The 21,753-nt window shown below is 44.2% G+C and overlaps 1 protein-coding gene across 1 annotated transcript; it reads left to right on the plus strand.

Annotated features, from left to right (window-relative positions):
- Positions 1-559: 559 nt before the first annotated feature.
- Positions 560-20,334, plus strand: LSM12 (LSM12 homolog). Its single transcript, XM_082679502.1, has 5 exons — positions 560-733; positions 2,587-2,720; positions 16,227-16,336; positions 17,751-17,877; positions 18,663-20,334. The coding sequence occupies exons 1-5, from the start codon at positions 610-612 to the stop codon at positions 18,753-18,755; spliced, it is 588 nt and encodes a 195-aa protein (XP_082535628.1). The 5' UTR covers positions 560-609; the 3' UTR covers positions 18,756-20,334.
- Positions 20,335-21,753: the final 1,419 nt, after the last annotated feature.

Genomic DNA, 21,753 nt, shown 5'->3' on the forward strand with positions numbered 1-21,753 from the left:
TAGTTACTTCCTCTGTAAAATGAGGATATTGATTCCTACATCGAAGGGTTGCTGGATGCTCAACAGTGGTAAAACAGAAGGAATAAAGAAAAGAATCAGGCTTAGTAATTTGCTTAAGGTCACATAACTCAGTGGAATTCCGATTCCGTTTTAGCTAACTCTACAGCCAATGTTCTTTCCACTACCACTTTGTAGTTAGGTGTAACCGTTTTGAGCAAGTTTAGTTAAGTCTTCTGGGCCTCGGATTCCTCATTTGTAAAATATAGAGTTCATTCATCAAACTCTTGTGTCAAGGTGTGCACATAAGGGAGACTGCAGTTCCCTCCTCCCTCCCCTTTTCATTCCACGTAGGTCATTTATCTTTAACTTCTAAAACGGACCTTGCAAGCCTGTTACAAACCGGGCGCAGCCGCACAAACGTAATTATTCACATTCCTCTTTATTTCCTCTTTTCTCCTCATCCACCTAGGCTCCCGCCCCACCCAGTCCAGGCCACGCCCTAGCGTGTGACGTCAGCACGCCCCGTGCGTCGCGGCGCGGCGCTCACTGGGGGCCCGGCTTTCGCCCGCTGCTGCCGCCGCCGCCGCCGGCCGCGGCTGCTCTCCCAAGATGGCGGCTCCTCCGGGCGAGTACTTCAGCGTTGGGAGCCAGGTGTCGTGCCGGACGTGCCAGGAGCAGCGGCTGCAGGGCGAGGTGGTAGCCTTCGACTACCAGTCCAAGATGCTGGCTTTAAGTATCCTTCCCTGCGCGGAGCCCGAGGCCGGGCCGGCGTGTATGTGCGGCGGTGGGGGGGCGGGGGACGACGGCGGTGGCTGGGGCCCTCTCCGGGCCTAGGGGCGACCGGCTACCGCGGCGCCCGGAGCGCATGCGCACGGCCCTGAGCTCCCCTCCCCCTCTCGTGGGTCCCTCGGTCCGCCTTGGGGACCCTTGTCTCCCACCCCTTGTGGGAGCTGGGCCCCGATCGAGGGTGGGTGGGTGGAGGGGGGCTTGACACACTGATTGCTTTTCGGGGGGAACGCTAGGAGAGGGGACACAGTAATCCGGAGAGGGGTGGTCGTGGGAGGGGGCTGGTGATTGGAGCCCGGATGGGAGGGGGACGGGTAAAATCATGTGGGGAAGGGGTGTGTAGAGTAAGGAACTGCTAGTGAGTGGTACAAGGGTATGGAGTTCAGGAGGGGTTGTCCACTGATGGGATTTGGTCCAAGAAAGGGCGGTGGGGTGGTGACCAAATGGGCCTCGCCTGTTTGGGGGGAGAGTAACTGCAGGACAGAGTTTGTAGCAGAACTGGGGATAGGGGCTTGTTTTGCTGGTGCTTGTGTATGCGTGGTGCCGCTGGGGGCAGGGAGTGCTGAATTTTCGGCTTCTCAGTGATTTGGAAGTTGCTGTTTTGGGGATGTTTGTATTGGAAACCTGGTCTAGAGAGAGGACCACGTTTTTCAGGGGCTTATGTATGGACGTGTGGGTTACAGGTGAAAGAGTAAACTGTCTTCTCTTGTCAGCTCAGCACATGGAGTCCTGACTTCTCCATAGCAGTAGCCTTCCCTTTTGAATGTGTCAGTGTTTAACAGAATGGAAAAGGTGGTCTCTTTCTTTGGGGTGGAAGTGATTTCTGAATTACTCCAGGAAACTCAGTCGTGGAAATGGAATACTACCTGGTTGTAATAAATATGCCACCCCTTCCCCTTTTATTTGAGCCACAGGTGGGTTTATTTGGATTTTTTTTTTTTAAGTAATCTCTTATGGCACCTTTCAAAAGGAAGTTTCTTACTGAGTCTGCTGCTGCCTTTGACTGGCAAGTATTTTAATTCATTTAACTACTGGTTGTGGATTTGTAGCTTAGGAAGATGTCCTTTGAAACTAATTACAGCAAGAAGAGTTGCAGGTTTTTTTTAATTTTTGTTTTTGTTTTTTGAACACAAGACTTCATACCTGGACCAAGTAAGACCTTTTACATTAGTGGTTTAGTTGGAAGGGTTTCGGAATGAAGAATTACTCTACCTTTATTTGACATACAGTATGCTTTTGAGAAATGGTTGGAGAATGAGTGAATGAGTGAGTGAGTGAATGAATGAATTAATGAATGAATGGGTTAGCTAGCTGGGTCACCTTGAGTGAGCTTCCTTTCCAGTGTTGTAGTTTTCCTGTGCAAAATGGGAAATCTCAAATCTGAAAAAGAGAAAAGAGCACTGTTTAGATATAGGGAGTATTATACCAAGAACAGAAAGTACTTGCTCTTCAGTGTGGTTCATTAGGTTCAAGACAAACAGTATACATAACGGCATTAAAACTGTATTAAGCCTCTTCATAAAACCGGTAAAGAGAAGGTGACAGAAACACTGTTGAGGCTTCCAATTTTGGATCGTGTTTGGCTTTGAAAAGCTTGAGATCTTTTGGTTATGGGGTTGTGCGGCAGGAAAGTGACAGGCAGAGATTTCCTGAGGAGAGGTGTGATTCTTGTGAGGCTCCCTCTCTTGCTTGTGGCACACCTTTTACACAAGCCTTGGGTGAATTGTGTTTTCCATGCCCCTTTGGGATGTGTCAGTTCTCTGCTTGCCCCTATTTTCCTTAACTTTATTTTTTCACCAGAATGTCCCTCTTCCAGTGGAAAGCCCAACCACGCAGACATCTTGCTCATAAACTTACAGTATGTTTCAGAAGTGGAAATAATTAATGACCGAACAGAAACCCCTCCTCCCCTAGCTTCACTCAATGTTAGTAAGGTAAGGACTTGAGGGCAGTTCTGGTTCTCCAAAATGATGGGAAATTTGAGTCTCATTGACTCTTGGTGGTACATACATTGTCCATTGTTTGTTTTTCATTTTTTCCAGTGATTTACAATTGCTTGTTTTGATATATTTTTTTAAAAAATATATCAGTTTAACTTTTCTCTTTATTCCTGGGTATCTTCAGAAGATTTTAAGAAATGTCTTAATGCCCAAATAGAGAAATAGAGTTGAGAGCTGGCTTTTGTCCTTTGTGAAAGAGGGCTTCCCCGCCCCCCGCCCCCACAACCTGCAGTCCATGTGTGAACTTCCAGTGTTGGGAGGGTTGGGTAGGGGCGTTGCTTCTGAACCTCCTGAAATTGTGTATGTGTGCACATGAGAATATATGTTTCCTGGGTGAAGATTTGGAATATGTTTTTAGATTCTCAGAGGGATTAATGACCTACAAAAATTTGAAAACCACTGCCTTAGAGCTTTGTTTTTGTCTTTATGTTTGAATTTCGAGGTCTAACAAAATTAGAGTTTTAGGATATTTTAATCTTGGATGTACAAATTGGTCTCTGGGAACCCTCAAATAACTTTCCTGATTCTTTTGTTCTGTTAGCCAGAGTTCATGTTGATCAATAATAGTAATACCCCAAGCCCTGTTGTAGCCTTTGCTGTCCCCTGCACTGGGAACACCCTTTCAGAATGACTGGAGTCGTATCCATCAGGACTCAGTTTAATGGCACCTCTTTCAAGAAGTCTCCTCTGATCATTCGGGCTAAAGTCATTTGCCCCCATTCTCGCTTACAGTACCTTAGCCTTCAGAGATAAGGTGACATATCATTTACAGTCCAACCTGGGACATTTTCGAGAGTAAAGGGGTGGGTGGTGCTTTTGTTTTACACCAAGTATAGATTGGTGTGTCCTGGGCAAATTGCGACTTAAGGTTACCCTCTTCATAGCTTTTTTGTAATTATAATTGTATATCATTTGTTTACTTTTCTATCTAACCAAAATTTGTTTTGTGGGGATCGGAGCTATACCTGTTTTGTTCATCACTAAATATACAGAGCCTTGCACAGAGTAGGTGCTTTGTAAGTACTTGTTGAATGAGTAAGTTAGGCCTTCAATTTTCATAACTGTTGCCTTAAGTCTCTTGAGTTAGTGTGGTGGAAGTTTTTTTCCCTGTATATGAGTATTGTAATAATGTATATTCTCTTGCCTCTCTTGGGAATGTAGTGTGTTTGCTACAATTCAGCAAAACAGGGAGACACTCAGGCAGCTGAAACAAAGGAGAGTGACTGAGGCCGGCAGAATGCAGTTACCTCAGATCTGGAGCTCCCTTCTTACTAGGTCCCAGGGAAGTGCCACACTTTTCTGTTTTACTGATGTCTGAGGACAGATTCAGAAGGGTCTTGGGTTTCATATTAAAGGCTGTTGCGCACAGAATGTCCCATTCTTAGACTTACAGACTTTTGGAACACTGGCTCAGTCCTCCTATTAAAGTATAGGTCGTCTTTGGATGATCTTCTGTTAGCAGAAGAGATTATTTATTTTATTTTTGGCTGCGTTGGGTCTTTTTTGCTGTGTGCGGGCTTTCTCTAGTTGTGGTGAACGGGGGCTACTCTTCATTGCGGTGCGCAGGCTTCTTGTTGCGGTGGCTTCTCTCGTTGCGGAGCACGGGCTCTAGGTGCACGGCTTCAGTAGTTGTGGCTCGCGGGCTCTAGAGCACAGGCGCTAGAGCACAGGCTCAGTAGTTGTGGCTCGCGGGCTCTAGAGCACAGGCGCTAGAGCACAGGCTCAGTAGTTGTGGCTCGTGGGCTCTAGAGCGCAGGCTCAGTAGTGGCACGCGGGCTGTAGAGTGCAGGCTCAGTAGTTATGGTGCTACGGCTTAGTGGCTCTGTGGCATGTGGGATCTTCCCAGACCAGGGCTCGAACCCGTGTCCCCTGCACTGGCAGGCGGATTCTTAACCACTGTGCCATCAGGGAAGTCCCCAGAAGAGATTTAAAAAGTTTCAAATAAAATAGTTTATGCCTGGTATGTTGAGGGTGAAAGGGGCTCTAAGTTATCCTTTAGTGTTTGTAGGGTATGAGAAGTTTGTCAACAACCTTTAGTGAGTAGTTGAGGAAAGGTTATCTGAAAGAGGGATGATTTTCTCAAATTTAAAAGATACAAGATTCTGCTCTTATGACCACCAAGTGCCACCATCTATCTGAGAGGGGCTGGAGTGGTGTGGGTGGGACTGTTAAGTGGGAGCTGTTGAGAAGCAATTCTTTTCTTACATTTGACTTCAAGTATAAATGGTTCTTGGTTATTAGTTTGCGGATTATCTTTGCCTTTAGGGTTTTGCTTTCTGCTGGTCAGTTGTCTACTGGCATTATTGTAAACTAGTTGTTTACCCACTCTTTCAAGAAAGCAGCCAGAAGTAATAGATTGTGGAATACCAGAAATCTTTACTTTTCTTACTTTGTGGCCTGCTAGCCAAGTCTTGAAAAAGGAGTCAGAAACTGAAGACTAAAATTAGGTTGGAGGGCTATCTTTGGGTTTCATTTATTCATTCTTCATTCGTAGAGTTGTTTATGAATAAGCTATATTGGTTTTCCCTTGAAACCAACCTTTGAGGATGCTTTGTGATTCTTCCTGAGGGCTCTTACTGTTACTGAAAACAGCTAATCTGGGCAACTACATGTTCCTTGAATGACATGAAAAGTTCATCTCATTTAAGAGCATGAGCTTGAGGTTTTTTTTTTTAGGATGGAGGATTGTTTAAGCATTTTAGAAGGGAACTAAAGTGCCTTGAAATCCCTGGAAGAAAACTGTTGATACTTGCAGTCTAGGGAGCACTACCTGTGTACTCCACTTGCAGTGGAAGATAACATCACATGATGGCTCATCTTGCTGACATAGTAAGTGCTGTGTTTAATTAAACGTGTTGATATAAACCGGATATTTACTCCGACCCAGCAGGAAATGGAATAGAAGGCCTTTTAAAGGAAATATTTAATTCCAGCCCAACTAGAGATGGTATGAACTAGCGATTCTTGGAGATGAGCTTGCTTAGTTTTTGGTTGGCACTTTCACTGCAGGCTAAGATGTCCTATGTCTGTCCACAGCAGTGAGATGTAGGAGGAAGCTTGGAAGACGACAGTGGGGTCGCAGAAGGTGGAAGTTTTGAATGTCATTTTATCTTCTCCACAGTAACATTGTACCCTGTAAAATTGTTTAGAATTTCCTGACTGTAAAAGTACAAAAGCACACCAAAGCCAATCATAAGTGAGGTTCAGGTTATTCACCATGTGGCTTATTAGTTTTCTGTCACAAGGAAGGTTTAAATCTTGCATGAGGATGAGAGCCCAGGGTCTGCATGGTAGGGTGAAGTAAAGTGTTTCTTAACAAGTTCCTTTGAGTTGACTCCACATTTTGTTCTCTGGGGATAGAGATTGCCCATGAGTTAGCAGTGCTCTCAGATGATTTGGGACATGTCAGTATTAACACAGTTCTCTTCTATGTAGCATTTATCAAACATTTACTGAAAATTATTTTGTGCAAGGCATTGTGGTAAGCTCTGTTGGGGACCACACCTTACATTTTTCTAGGGCTTTACAGTTTACAAAGAGCTTTGACACATCTAGGTTCATTCTCAAAACCATGCTTTGTGATCTTTAGAGTGTATTCTTTTCCTTTTAGTTTAACGGATGGGAAGATAGGCTTATCAGTTTAAGTGACTTGTTCTAGGTTATATGGCAAGTAGTGTGGGAACTAGTATTTTTACATGCCACGCTCTGAACTAGTAATCGGTAGACATCTCGTTTAATCCTAACAATAGTTCTTACGGTGTGCGTACCATCACCATCTTACAGAAGAGTAAACTGAGTCTCAGAGAGGATGAGTCACTAGCTTAAGGTCATTCAACTAGTAAGTGATCGAGCTGGGATTTGAACTCAGGTCTAATGTTTTGATGGCAAAGTCCCATGTTTTTTCTGCTTCTGTGTGCATACCCAAGGAACTTATAGAGTAGGTTGATGACATGAAATGAGTATGCAGATATCTATAATCCTAAGTAATCTTTCTGAGTAAAGAGAAACATCTGTGTTGTGTGGTCAGGAGCAGAATGGTCTAGTAGAAAGAACATTGGAACCAAGTGGATAAGTCATTAAAGTCACTTCTCTGCCTCTTAACCTTGCTAAGCATCAGCTTTCTCACTATGGAGATGGGATCATGTTAGTGCCTATCTCATAGAGTTGTTTGGAGGATTAGGTCAAGTTGACCAGAGTTGGTAGATGTTAGTCCTATTCTCCCGCATTAGCTATGTGCAGCCAGTTGATGTTCCTTGAATTATGGTGTAGGAGCAGGATGGGGCGAGAGGGACAGTATGACAAAGGGAAGCAGCCAAGAACATTGGCACTGTTCCTATGTCAGTCTTTCCTGATACTGGATCTGACATTCACTCAGATATCAGAACTTGCCAACCCAAGACTGGGGAAAATCAAAATTATATTGGATACCTCTTGTTGTGACCAGAATTAACGTGAGTTTCCAGGGCAGTGTTATCAAGGGGCATAATTAAGTGAACTCTTGCCTGAGTACTGGAGGTTAGTGTGAGCAGTCACAGAACCTAAGAGGTTGTGCTTTCAACTCCTGAGACTCTTAGGAAAAAACTCACTGAGACAGCCAAGGCAAGTGTTAGGTATTCATTTGTTTGGATAAATGCCTCCAGTGCATCGAATGATATGTAAGTCTTCTTTTCACTTTGCTGATTTGGAGAAGACTTTCTGGAGGAGATGCTCGTATATTGTGCAGGAGGCAGGAAAAGGGACAAAGCATGGAAAAGTGAACTCCACAGATAAGGCATCTACCTCCCTTACCAAACCACTGACTGATTGATCAGCCTGTTTTGAGTATTTATTACCCATTTGTACCTTACTAACCAGCAGTGAGTGATTAAATGGAAGAAGAACCAGGAAGAAGAGATTCAAAGAGCTTTTCATCAGCACCTGGTAGTGAAGAATGAGTTTGCTGCCTTTGGATAAAAATGATACTTGGGAGATTGGTCTGGGAGTGGAAGGGCCTGGGAAGGCTGAGAAAATGGAAGAGTCACAAAGTTCACTTTTGAAAGGAACTGACGTCATTGCTTACCTTTAGGTATGATGTCACACAGGGAAGAACTGACTTGGTTTTTGTTTTGATTTCTAACCAGCTTGAAAGCTAAGATTTAGCATAACCGTACGGCTTTTTGTTGATGTGAGGGATAATCCTCAAGTGTGAGAAAATTCCTGGGGTCGTTGGTAGCTACTGCATTGTGGCCTGTGTTCATGGACGTATCCTGTTAGCTGAGACCTTGACCATATCTTGACCCTAATGTGTTGAGGTATGGAGTTATCACCAAGTAGAATCAGACGACTTGACCACCCTATGTTTAGCTATGTACATATTAGTAAAAGGTAGAATGTGTTCATATTGTGAAAGTGGAAGGAAAATAACTTGTCTAGGGAAGGCAAGACTTTTTTGTCAGATAAAATTTTTCTGGCTTCTAGAAGCTACGTGTAACCTACTGGCTCACTTGATTAAAATATGTTGTCAAGGCCACAGTCCCAGGTTAGAGTCCACCAGTAAGTTTTGCACCTGACTCTGAGCAGACAGCTGCTTCCTCACAGAAGTGTCATGAAGATGCAAGCAAGTGTGGGGTGAAGAGGAAGAACCCATCATTGCTGAGTAACAGGGACACAGTAAGTAGTGAGTGGTGTGAGCTGAAGTCAGAGAGGTAGGTGATTGACTGCCATTTTAAAAATCACTAACCTTTGAAAGAGGTCACATTTGGTGGCATTAAAACATTGGGGTCAACCTGATAACTATAATAGGGGGTGCGGTGTTCCAGGCTACAGCTCATGACTCACTTCAGGCTGTAGTGCATGGCAGCCAGCCGACTTGGTGGAGCCGTCCTCAGGTCAAGAGTTTGGTTCTGAAGGGGGCTTTCCTGACATCACAGGGGTGTGGGGAGAATCGTCTACGTGAAAAGACAGATTGCTCGGCCCAGGTGACTGGCAGAGACGTGCCATAGGTGTGTTGTTGCAGCCACCCCTGCATTCTATCTCTTTGACACAGAGACGATTCAAAATAAGCACTTTACTGATAGCTCAGTGGTAGTATCTCTTACAGTGTTGAAGAAAGGGGCATTCTAACTGGTTTAATTTTCCTGGCAGAGACCAGGCTTGGGGGGAAGAAAAAAACAAGTGGTGCAGTCAAGTTCTAGCATTGGAATTTAAGGCTAGCTTAGATAAATACCAGAAACTACCCTGGAGAGTGAAGCAAATTGTACATGAACTAGAAAGTTAAAGGATCTATATACCATGCCAAAAGCTAACAGTATAGTGTGGTAGAATGTGGGGAGTTTGAAGAACTGGGTTCTTTTCACAGCTGGGCTGCTAGTGAATTGTTGTATGACTGTGTGTTAGCCACTTAACCATTGGGAACTGTTCTGTGAATCTCTAATAGTCAAGGTTTCTTTTCCTTTGATCTGACTTCCCTCTCTCTCCCCCTCCCTTCCTGGTGCTGGGAATGTCAGGATGATTAAGATACTGCTTTTGCCCTCAAAAATCTCATGTTTGGGAGTGGTGAGAGACAGCAGCATTTAACTTTTTGCAGGGGGGCAGCAAACCTTTTCTGTAAAGGGCCCAATAGTAAATATTTTAGGCTTTGTGGGCTATACGTTCTCTGTCACAACTATCAACTTTGCCTTTGCCGCAAAAGCAGCCGTGGGTGATATGTAAACAAATGGTCATGGTCGTTCCAATAAAACTTAACTAAAACAGGTGGTTGTCTGAATTTGGCCCACAGGCTGTAGTTTGCCAATCCTTGGCTTAGAGTAGTGAACATTTTAGGAAAGCCTTCTCAGATGTAACAGTGGAGTAGGATCTTGAAGAATAAATCACAATTCATTAGGTAAAGGGAGGGAAGTTAAATGGAATCAAGCTGACTTGGATTGACTTCAGTTTGTCCATCTTTGCAATTTTAAAAACTTTTGCTGTTCTGTCAGTGAGCTAAACTGGTGGCAGTTCTTAGAAATGAAGGAAGGGACTAGTTAAGTGCCAGTATTGGTGTTAGATGTGTATCTTACTGAACTCCAATAACAACCCTTTAGGACGGGCCCCCATGAATGGACTAAGGCTCAAGAGAGGTTATGCATCTTGCTCAGATTCATGTAGCTAGGGAGTGGTAGGTAGGGGTTTGATCTGGAATCTCTTTTGTTTGGGGTGGGGTGGCAAGGGGGTGGCTTTTCATTTTTACTTTTCTTTTTCTGCCCTCTTCAGAGCCCAGGAAACGACAGCACTTGGTTCTTTCACTATCTCTGAATAAAATCAACTCTTTATTCTATAAGCAAAGCCCCCATTTTGGCACATAAAGTGCATTTTCCAACTTACTATTCCAGTTATATTTTGGAATTTATTCTGTTAAGGATTTATAGCCTCTCTAGCAGCTCTTACAGAAAGCAGAAGAGAGAGAGCCCTGAGCTCATTGGCTAAAGGAAGGTTGGATTATATGAATTTTTTTGAAATAACCCACAAGCCACCTTCTCTGTGCTAATAATAATGATGTTATTATAATAATAATGTTAACAGCTAATATTTGTACAGTGCTTTACAACTCACCTAGTGCTTTCACCCATGTTATCTCCCTTAATCCTCACGGCCATGTGTGAGATGGCTAATTTGAGCGTGTACTCTCACAGATAGGTTGCTGAGGTCAAATTTCAGTTTATATCTGCGCCAGTTTTTTTTCCTGGCAGAGTCCTGTGGAGGTTCCACAGCAGTGCTGGTGTCAGGGTCTTGGGACTAGGAAGTTACTCTGTTGGTGTCCAGGAGGTTTAGCTGTCTTTTGTAGCTATGAATAGTGTTTGTTGACATAATTACAAATAACTAAGAAAAACTATTGACTTTGCTGGCAACTAGTTTTTATTCTAAGCCAGGTGAAGTATAAAACTTTGCTTATAGCGTGTACTGACTGTCTTGAGGCTGGCCTGTATTGTACGACAGCAATATGGTGGTCAGAGCCTGGAGACTGAGGTGGCACTGTGGCCCCTGGATTTGCAAGGGTGTTTTTCCTTTTTTTTTTTTAAAACATCTTTATTGGAGTTTAATTGCTGCACGGTGTTTTTCATCAGAGCTCAACACTCTCAATGTACCTTAACTTTCTAGTGCAGAAGACTTGCTTGACTTACCTTCTCTAGTCTTGGCACATCAGAAAATGATGGGTTCAGGGAATGCCCATTATTATCAGCCTGAAATGCTTTCTCACATAGGATCTGTTTTCTTAAATGCATTCCTATGAATTACCTTCAACCAAAGAAATAAAGGATGTCCTTGAGGTTTAGGGTGAGACTGGGACCCTTTTCAGAAAACAGAGGCCCTTCATTAAAAGGCAGACAATTGTGTTCTGTACAGAGGACATTGATGGAAATGTCAGAATTCACTGATAAAAAGAAGATGGCAGCTGAGGCTTAAAATGTTTTCTCTTTTATAAAACATTTTCTTTTACATTCAAATTTATAAGTGTATTTTCAACATTTCTCTTAGGTGGAACTGTTTGAGTATAGTGCAGAGTTCAGAATGCAAGCTCTGGAGTCAGACTGTCTGGGTTCAAATCCAGACTCTCCCACTTGTGACTTGGTAAACTTGGGCAAGTCCATCTGTTAAGTTGGAGTAATTTTAGTCCCTATTTCACCGAATTGTTGGGAAGATTAAACATTTAATACATGTAAAGCGTGTTGTTCCGTGCATTGCGTGGAGTAATTTCTCACTCAACAAATTAGCTCTTAGGATTTTAGTGTTCACTGCCAGGCCTCTTGGACTCTACTGTTCCCCTGTTTGATTCAGTGTTTTGGTTCATTGTTATGTATTCTGGGACATGACTTCAAGCAGGGTTCTCTATTTGAGTTCCCAGCTATCTGAGGTTGTAAAGAACAGTATTTTTTTAGAAACTTTCAGACAGGAGCTTTCAGCCAGGGAGCAGGAAGACTTGGGGATATTGATAGTTGGAAGAAATATATATATATATATTTTAAAATAACTTTATTTAATGAATCTCATATTGATGAATATTTGGGTTATTTTGGGGTTTTCATATTATTCATCTATCTCAGGTTACTTTTTTAAAAATTTATTTATATTATGTATTTATTTTTGGTTGCGTTGGGTGTTCGCTGCTGTGCGCGGGCTTTCTCTAGTTGCAGCGAGTGGGGGCCGCTCCTCGTTGCTGTGCCTGGGCTTCTCAGTGCAGTGGCTTCTCTTGCTGCGGAGCACGGGCTCTAGGCATGCGGGTTCAGTAGTTGTGGCTCACGGGCTCTAGAGCACAGGCTCAGTAGTTGTGATGCACGGGCTTAGTGGCTCCGCGGCATGTGGGATCTTCCCGGACCAGGGCTCGAACCCGTGTCCCCTGCATTGGCAGGCGAATTCTTAACCACTGCGCCACCAGGGAAGCCCCAGAAGAAATATTTTTGAGCCTTCTTGTTGCTAGCCAAGAATGAGGGCTTTCCAGGAGTGCACCCCAGAATTGAAACAGCAGGAGCAAGCGTGGGCCCTTAAGATGACAGTGGTTCTTGGCTGCTTTGGTCTGCCGTCCCTCAGCCTCCATCAGGCCTTGCAGGCAGCACTGCCAGTTCTGGGCAGCAGCTGCAGTGCTTCCTAACCCCTCAGTGAGGGCAGCTGGTTGGAAGGCCCGAATACAGAGGGAAGACAAACCAAGAGTGGCTCAGTGGAGTCAGTAGGTCACATCCAGCAGGTTCCTCTCTGGACTTTGCTTCCCTTGTTGGATCAGCTGTCACAGCCTGTTAAATACTTGCAGTAGGAATCCCTCTGGATTCCTCACAGCACCTGTGCTTTCCTGGTCTGGGTATGTGGAAATAAGATGGCCCAGCTGGTTACCAAGTAACAAGATGAGGTTATAACAAGATGCTTGGATTATGTTGTTGTGGCTGCTTCCTCTTCTCCATGTCACTGAGTGCAGGAGGAGAGATGTGTTGCCGCTGTTCACTGATTCACTCACTTGAGGGTTACCCAGCAGCGGGCATGACTAGAAGCCTTTTAATATTGATGTGCTTTGGAGTCACGTTCATGCACTTTTCTTTGTTTTGCCCACATCAAGATGCTATATATAAAATGGCCAAGAGAGGAAGAACTGGTTAGTAGACAAGGAATGAATGTTTTCACTGGGAATTGTGCAAAATAAAAGGAGGGGTAGATAAATGCAGGTTGTCTTGTGCAGTTATTTCAATTAGGTCACATGTACATTAGTAACATGTATTTGTAGGTTTGTGCTTCTCAGTTTGCCTGAACCCAGTGTATTCTTAAAGTTGGTGCCTTTAACATTCTTTATGATTCTAACCGGTTAGTGCTTCAGTTTTGATTGGAAGAGAGGCCAGCAGTTAGCATGCTTGCATTGAAAATGAATGTAGTATGGTGATAGTTACTGAATTTAAAAACTGCAGTCCTGAAGACCCTCCGAAGCCTAAAAGGCACACCCTACACCTTCTCTATTGGGGACAGCTTTTATTGGTTCTGTCTGGCGATTTGACAGTAACCATAAACTTATGAACTTGGAGTAACTGGACCGTTTATAGATATGCATTAGTTTACAAAAATATGATGTGGGGAAATGTAGAGCTACAGCTAACTTGAGGGTAGAGTGATAGTCACTTGCTTTACAAAAGGAGGCTTATCCACGTTTGTTATGGGTTTTCAGGAACATGTGTGAAAAGAGCAGGGTAATCTCCCTTCCCTTCTCACCCCAGTTTTGAGAAGAAACATTTCTAGATTCTTTTTGTGAAGGTAATCTTCCTCCTGCCTAATTGATGCAGTTCTCTGTGGCAGAAATTTACCCCATTTATACAGCTTCTTAGTGAAAGCAGATCTGTGTAGCTGAATATTAGGTTTAAGCATTTTCAGATAGCCATGAAAATAGTTCATAAACTGGCAGCTGGAGGCTTCAGGGTTTGCTGTGAATCCAAATCCCCAAAGCACAATTGCAGGTACAGGTAGAGTAGTTGAGGATATTGGGGCAAATTGAAATAGTCAGCTTACACTGACTTCTGCTGACTTTTCCAAGGCTCTCCCTTGTATCATTTAGCATTTGGGATCAGTCTGCACTATGGGTTGAGATGGAGAGTCATCTAGTCCATTCTCCTTTGCTTTCAGACCCTTTAGAAGAGATTGTACAACAGGTATTTGGCGGAGGTCGGGGGTGGGAGTGGCTAGGGCGTATTTTGAAATCATTGTTCTATAACCATTGTGTTGATTTGACTCAGGCTGTCTAAACAAGTCACTTGTGGCTGAGATTTATATCCATTTTACTCTGCCTCTGGCAGAAATTCAAAACTGGTTCTTCTTCCAGCCTTCCTGCCCCTCCCCAACCCCAGCTTAATTTGTCAGTTCCATTCTTAAATATTCTGCATGGATGCCTGCTTTTCCTGAGCCAACTCTTGTCTTCCTGAATGGGTGCTGTTACTATCTAGGCAACACAAGCTTTATAGAAGCAGCTTTGTCTGACCCAACATTGGGAGATGTTTTTGGTCTTCAGGGATAAATATTTTTTAAAAGACCTCAAAGTGAGACCCTTCTGCCTGCTCATGGGGTAGACATCTGCCTGACCACTAGCCACTTCTCAGGAGCTCTGCAGGAGCTTGGTTAATCCAAGGGAGCTCTGCTTCCCTCCAGTTTTCCTTTCTTTCCTTGGAGACTTCAGATTTTCTTCAGGATTGTTTGGAAAGTGAGACTCAAGGAAACTCCTTGTTACTAGGGTTTTCTTGGTGACCAAGTAAGCTTTGCTTGTTGCTGCTTAAAACACACCCCTAGCAGTTCTCGTTCCATAGAAACTGAGTGCTTTCAAGCCACGAGGCTTCCTTGCTGCAGTTGGGATTGCCAGTGCTCACGGGAGTCAGCCCTGTGCATTTCCTTCTCTGTAAAGTTGGAGCCTGGTGGGACCACAATGGCAGAACCTGGCTTGAAAGATCATTTATTTACTGCTGCTGTATTTGTCTCTTTCCATGTCCTGGGGACCAAGTGAAAAGGGAGCTCTGGCTTTAAATCACTGCAGAGTTTTGGCCTTTCTTCCCGCTTTTACCTAGGGAGTCCGAAGTGACAGCATGTATGAGCTGTGCTCATACCCCCTCCTCCCTCAGACAGTCCTTGAAACTCAGGGGCAGTTGAGACTCCTCAGTTACCCTAACCTGATTGAAGGCCTCCTTTTCTCTTCTTCATAGTCAAACCCACACTTAAGAAAGTGCTTCATTTTACCAACAATTAGACACTTTGCTTATTTTTCCCGCTGTAGAACTATGTTTGGCTTATGGTTTGAAAGGTCACTGTTAAAGCAGAATATGAATGTTTAAGAATTCCAAGCATCTAGGTACTTTGGGAATGTGCTGGAGGTATGATCTCTCTTTGCATTTAAAGAGCTGGTATTTGGGGACAGGTTGGGTGTTCTCATGTGTATGTTTGTGCATATCTCTTTAGTATGCTGCAGCATCAGTATACTAAGTATATGTTCTTGTTCATGGATCTGAAAATATCCAAGTCATTTGTTTGACTTTCAGATGCATTATCTGCCTCTCGTGTAAACCATCAGTGTATTTGTTTTGGCTTCCACTCGAATTTGTACTTCTGTAGTCTAGCAACCAATAGTGTGGGTTGGGGACCAGAAATGTATTAGAGGGGCAGTAGGGATAGACAGGATACCCACCCCTGCTGGGAGCGATTTACTAGATTTGAGTAGACCTACTAGATTTTACTACAATTCTTGATCAGTTTATGGTTGTTCCACTAGAGGGCAGTTAAGGAACAGACACGCGGTAGAATGCAGACCACTCCTTTTTTTTAAAGAGCATGGTATCTACAGCCCAAGTCGGTGGACGGTATCCACGGTTAGGTTTCCTGGAGTCCTGGCTCCCTATGTGAGTACAGATAATGGTACTAGAATGCTTGAGTCTTTAGAACTTCAAATCCTGGTCTTTGAAGGTGTGGTAGACATTTATTTCTAAACCTGAGGCTCTAGCGCAGTAGCTGATAAAAATTCTTAATTCTTTCCTTTCGTAGAAATGTATGCATTACCTTTTATGTCTGACCATCACTTTCCATCAGGTAGGGTCCCCCCCGCCCCCCAGTCATACTCTATAACCTTGTCCTGCTCTGTTTTCTTCCTAGCACTTAGCCCTGTCTGAAGTTATCTTGTTTGTTTTTGTTTATAGTCGGTCTCCCCTGCCCCCTTCTGTGCTGTATCTCTAGCTTAGTGCAGTGAATGTCTGGCACATGGTAGGCATTCAGTAAGTACTGGAAGGAACGCATGTTTGCCAGGAATAGCAGAAACTGTTGAGGTATATTGTGTGTGTTTTTGTTTGTTTCACTTTTGATCTCTGAGAAAACTGAATCTACCCAAATCAGTCTTTTCCAGCACCTTTTCCTCAACTTAGGTCCTGAAGGAAGGATGAAGGTGAACGCTTTTCTGAGTCTCTTTCCTTTCCCCCACCCTAGCTTGCCAGCAAAGCACGGACAGAGAAGGAGGAGAAGCTGAGCCAGGCCTATGCAATCAGCGCTGGTGTCTCCCTAGAGGGCCAGCAGCTCTTCCAGACCATACACAAGACGTGAGTTGGGGGGAGCATAGGGGTCCCTTGCCCCGGGGGTGATGCTGCCTGGCTGTGCTGTCTGGTGGATGATTTTGGGGTAGTTGTGTTTATGAATGTCACAAGGGAAGCTGGGTAGTGTGTTAGCAGTACCTCGGCTTCCAGGGGTGCGGCGCTTGTTGCCTTTCTATATGGCAGAATGGTGTAATCTCCAACAAGTTGTCTGCTCTGGGCTTCAGTTTCTTCATCTGTAGAACTTAGTTTTGGATTAGAGTATCCCTAAGGGTCCCTTCCAGACCTAGTATTCCATAATTTAGAACTAGTGATTTCTTTCTCTTTTATTATTTTGATCTTGTACCTTTCTCTAAAAGCTGATGCAGTTTTATTAAGGGAAAGTTATATCTGTCTCCCTCTTCCCAATTATATATTGGGGTGAACATAGGGAGTTAGGGAGAGCAGAAGGCCACCTTATTACCACCTCATAAAAGACATTTTGTCACAGCAGAAGTCATTTGACTCTCCACTAGCTTCCCTAGCTGCTGAAAAACGGAAACATTTGACACTCCCCCTTCCTCCTGCTGCCTTCTGTTACCCTATTTAACCACCTGAGTCTGGTGCACAGATGGTAGCTGGCATCAGAGCTGTTTGAGGCCATGGTGTGAGTATCTAAGCATTTACAGGTATGTGAAGGAACTCTCTTAGCAGTGGCAACTGCCCTAGGTTCCCCCAAGTGTGAACTGGGATGGATTTTCCCAGTCTGGCAAGTTACCCAGCTGTCTGATAATTGAGAAGGGCCAGTTTGAGGAGCAGCTATCATTTCGGGTGGTGGGGAGCAGAGTACAGATTGCAATAAGATGGGGAGTTTGTTCTGTCTTTTTAAAGGTACCATTTCCCCCTAGGCCAAAGGTTGGCAAACTGCAGCCAGTGGGCCAGATCTACTCATTTGTTTATGTATCATCTGTGACTGCTTTTGAGGTACAGCAGCAGAGTAGTTGTGACAGAGATTGTATGGCCTGCAAAGCCAGAAATACTTGCTGTCCGACCCTTTACAGAAAAAATTTGCCAACCCCTGCCCTAGGCTGCTATTTAAATTGAATCTAGTGGCCTGAGCCTAGCTATTTATTTGTAAGTCAAATTAGTTTGGACTTCTGAGGCTGCCACCAAGTTTTCTGTGGTTTTTCAGGTCCCTAATGCTTCTTAACTCTTCTGGACCATCCTTGGAATAAGTGTGCATTGGTTTCATTGCTTTTCCTAGCCAGTGGTGCCCAGGAAATGTTTCTTGGCTACTTCTCCCTGTGGGCTGATGGCAACCAGTTGTTGGCTGAGTGGTGAGCTAGGAACTTGGGGTTAGCTTTCTGGAGTTATTTATTCATCAGGCAGGAGGTGTGGGATGCCCCGCAAGAGGTAACTTTCACCTGCTCTCTTCTCCTTCCAGCATTAAAGACTGTAAATGGCAAGAAAAAAACATCGTAGTCATGGAAGAAGTTGTTATTACACCCCCATATCAAGTGGAAAACTGTAAAGGCAAAGAGGGGAGTGCACTGAGCCATGTACGCAAAATAGTAAGTAAAGAAGCCGTGAAACCTTAGGGAGAGGGTGATTCCTCAGCCTTCTCCCCCCGCCAGCCTCAGGGCAAGACATTACGCCACAGTCCCTGCCCCTTTTGACACAGCCAGCCTGCGAGCAGCCCTGCCTGATCACCCTGCCTCCCGGCACCATGGTGCTCTGCAGCCATGGCTTGGACACTTGGGGGGTGTGGAACCACTGGGCGGTGCAGAATAAAGCGAGTGGTCAACCCTGTGTCCTCTGCAGTGTGGCTTTTTGGAATTATCCAGACCATCCCATGATATTGCGTCTGAACCCAGGCAGGGTTCTTCTCGAGAAGGGCTGGTTGGTGTACATCAGTGGCTGTTGGAGTCTGTGACCCTTCATGTGTCATCTGACTTTCTAGATTGAGTTGCAGCATTTGTAAAAACAAACTGAGCATTGAGAGACCAACATTGTGGATGTAAAAAGTTTTAAGACTGTAATTCCCCACCAGCTTTTCATTCTGCACTTGTGTAAGGAGGGGAGAGGGAGTTTGGGTCATAATAATCTCCCTTCATACTCTACTTTATAGATTCCCCTTCTTTTAGACAGTCTTAGCTGAAGCTGCAAAAAAATGTGGCTGAAACAAGAGGATCCCCCCAGCTATCTTGTCAGGAAGGCCAACAGACAGCAAGGGCAAAGTGCTGAATAACCCACGAGCTAGACAGCCAGGACGGGCTGTTGACGTCTAGAGTGAACTGTTTGGGAGGCCTTGTGTGCCCATCTCTTTTTCTGATCTAGGCTGACTGGTCTCTTTCAGGTTGAAAAACATTTTAGAGACGTGGAAAGCCAAAAGATACTGCAGCGTTCACAAGCCCAGCAACCACAGAAGGAGGCTGCCCTGTCATCCTGAGTCCACACATACAGAGGACTCTTCCAGCATCCAGCCAAGGAGGCGATGGTGGTGGCTTCAGCGGAGGCAGGCCGGGGGAGGGAAGGGATTCCATATTTCCTGTTGGCTCTTGTCAGCAAAGGGTCAGCATTTCCAAATCTTAGACTTGAACAAACAAAACACCCAACAGAAAAGAACAAGAGAATAATTTAAAAGTTGAATCATTACTTGACTAACAGACTTCGGTCCACCATGTCCTTTTCACAGCCCCCTTCTGGAACAGTCACCTTGTTAATTTTATTTTTGAAAATTCCTTTCCTTCTCTGCCCTTTCACCTCTGACTTTCCTTTCCCAGTCTGTCTCTGCCATTCTGTTTTTATAAGTGGCTACACTTGCCTTCTGAGTGATTGAAAGAAACTTTTACATCTTCTCTTCCAAAATAAAAGTAACAAGCTGACTGTGATACTTAAGTTGAGACTAGAGCAGCAGACAGAGGTCTCACTTTAAATTTTTTGTTTTGTTTTGTTTTGTTTTGTTTTTCTTTTTTTGCACAGGGCATGGCTTGAATTAGTTTTATTTTTCTTAACTTTAAATATATATATGAAAATATATATTAAAATGTTCTCTAAATATTTTCTGCTTCTTGCAGGTCTCTTTTTACTAGATCATGGCCACTCTTCCCACCTCATCCCTCTGAAAATAAAAGTGTATTGTCCTCCCCACCACCCATAGCCAGGCAACTAACTTGACTTAGTTCACAGCAAGAATCTCCTGCAGCACTTTGTAGAGCCAGTGTATGCAGATGGGATCTGGCTTTGAGGGTTCCTGGTAGCTTTTTAGTCTTTAACTGTATGTGTACCAGTCTCCCATTTGGCAAAAACCTCAGGATTCTCCCTCTGCCTTTGTCTTACTTCACGGTACTAGAAGAACTTCCTCACCACTCTCCTGTCTCCTAGATGGGAGCGTCCACTGCCCTTTCTCCTGTGCCCTCTGCAGGAAGAACTGTTTTGCACGGCACATCTCAGCTCCTTCTCGAAGGATGGTTTTCTTTCATGAGAAACCTGGAGTCTGTCTGTTCCGACCTCTCTTTAAGTCTGTATCCAGAGCCACTAGCCCAGGAGAAAGCTTGGGTGACCTATCATTTCTCTTCTGCCAACCTCCTGCTCTTATGCCCTTCCCTACCCCCCCTTAAGTTTTACAAGCTTATGACAGTTTGTATGTGCTCAGCCGATGGGCAGAAAACCTGGGAAGAATTTCTGGACTTCAGCCCACCGGTTTGTCTGGTTTGACTAACCTGCTGAGAGTTAGACTGGCACCCGTTGCCCCTGCACTTGCAAGGCGGTCCAGTGGGTAGAGTGTACCACCATCTGAATATCAGGCACCATGGCATGGGAGGTGGGTGATGCTCATGTGACTGGCTAGAGCTTTGGGGGTGGGGTGGGGGTTAACTACTATTGCTTTGGCCATGATCTCTTTCCCCTTCCTTTTTTTTTTAATTAAATAAATGGATCAAAATTAAATAATTCAAGCCCTGCCTTCAAAATGAAATTTTTTTTTTTTAGTATTGTTTAGCAAAAACAATAAAACCCAAATTTTTTTAACCATCACTCATGTCTCGGGTTTGTGCGTGCTCTAGAGGCCCCAGAGGGAGGGGTCTGAGGATGTGTGTGTTTGGTTTAAGCTTTCCCTTTAAACTCTCTGGCTTCCTACTCTTTACCCTCTCTCCTTCTACCACTGAGAACTCATCTAGAAAACAGTGCCAGGTATATAAGTTAAGAAGGGGATCCAGGGTTGGGAGCTGCATGTAAGTGGAGTAGAGGAAATAAAGGGGGTGGGTACATACATGAGACCATTTGTTATAGGACTGGTTGGAGGAAAAATGAGAGAAGACTGAGAAGTATACTTTCATATCACCTGCCGTTGGCCAAAACTTGATTTAAAGTACCAAGCCTTTGATTTAGTCCGCATGGAAATGTAGACTTCTGGAGAAGATAAAAGAGGGAGAAGAGAGGCGCCCTTGCGAGGTCTAGAAAACCTGAGAGATGTGATTAAAGAAGTGAACGTGGTTAATGGGAAATGGCAATCCTGGAAAGAAGCTCTGTGTCACGTGTCCCACATCATCACTTTCTCCCCATTGGTCTCTAGGTCTGTGAATGGGAGACAATGGGTACCAACTGTTTCTGGTAGGGAGCACTTTTGACTCTTTGGTTTTATTTCATGAAATGATGTGGGGGAACTTTGAGCAATTCAAGAGGTGGAGTTAGTGTGGTGGGAAAGACATGCAGTGTGGAAGGAAGAACAAAGGCTTTGGAGACATAAATAGTTAGCTTCAAATTCTCACACTTCCATTTCCTCCCTTTGTGACTGTGGATAAGTCATTTTATTTGTCCAAGCTTTAGTTTCCTCACCTGTAAACATGAAACTAATGCTCGTCTCCTAGAACTGATGTGAAGGGTTAAATAAGATATTTAAAATGCTTAATACTTAGAAGGTACTCTGTAAATGTTAGTATACATGTTAGCTTGGTCCTGGGGTTGTTAAATCTGGAGATGAGATTGAATTACCTGGTTTTCAGAAGCTCCAGCTTTGTTTTAGAAGTCTTTGTTTAGATGCCATTTTAAGTGAGGCTAATATGTAAAACATTTGGGCAGAGATAGGGGGCCTCGGAGCCCTGCCCTCTCAGTCTCTTACAGATTTCATCCCTACCTCTTCCCTGAAGTCTCTGAGAAGTTTCTTTGATTATAATTTGAAAACCACTCATTTTACAGAAGGTGAGTGGGTTCCACCAGGGCTAAGTGACTTGTTTAGAAACTGCCGCTGCCCACAGTGGCAGCGCTGGGACAAACCCCAGGCTTTATGCACTTGTGGGCTCCTAGTGCTTCCCTGTGACTTTACGAACTGATGGTATGTGTATTGTTCACTTTGTTAGCCAGGTTTGGGGTGGAACACAGAGGAGCTTGGTGAGAGGGGCAGGAGTTGTGCCCTGGATGGAAAGAACATTGAACTATTGAATGTGGTG

The sequence above is a fragment of the Grampus griseus genome (genome assembly GCF_964374135.1).
Source record: "Grampus griseus genome assembly, chromosome: 20".
Taxonomy (NCBI): Eukaryota; Metazoa; Chordata; class Mammalia; order Artiodactyla; family Delphinidae; genus Grampus; species Grampus griseus.

What these genes read in the sequence shown, in the direction of transcription:
- LSM12 (XM_082679502.1), top strand. Translation starts at nt 610, where the DNA reads ATGGCGGCTCCTCCGGGCGAGTACTTCAGCGTTGGGAGCCAGGTGTCG. An exon ending in CTTCACTCAATGTTAGTAAG is followed by an intron (nt 2,721 to 16,226) that starts GTAAGGACTTGA and finishes CCCCCACCCTAG; the next exon opens with CTTGCCAGCAAAGCACGGAC. An exon ending in TGAGCCATGTACGCAAAATA is followed by an intron (nt 17,878 to 18,662) that starts GTAAGTAAAGAA and finishes GGTCTCTTTCAG; the next exon opens with GTTGAAAAACATTTTAGAGA.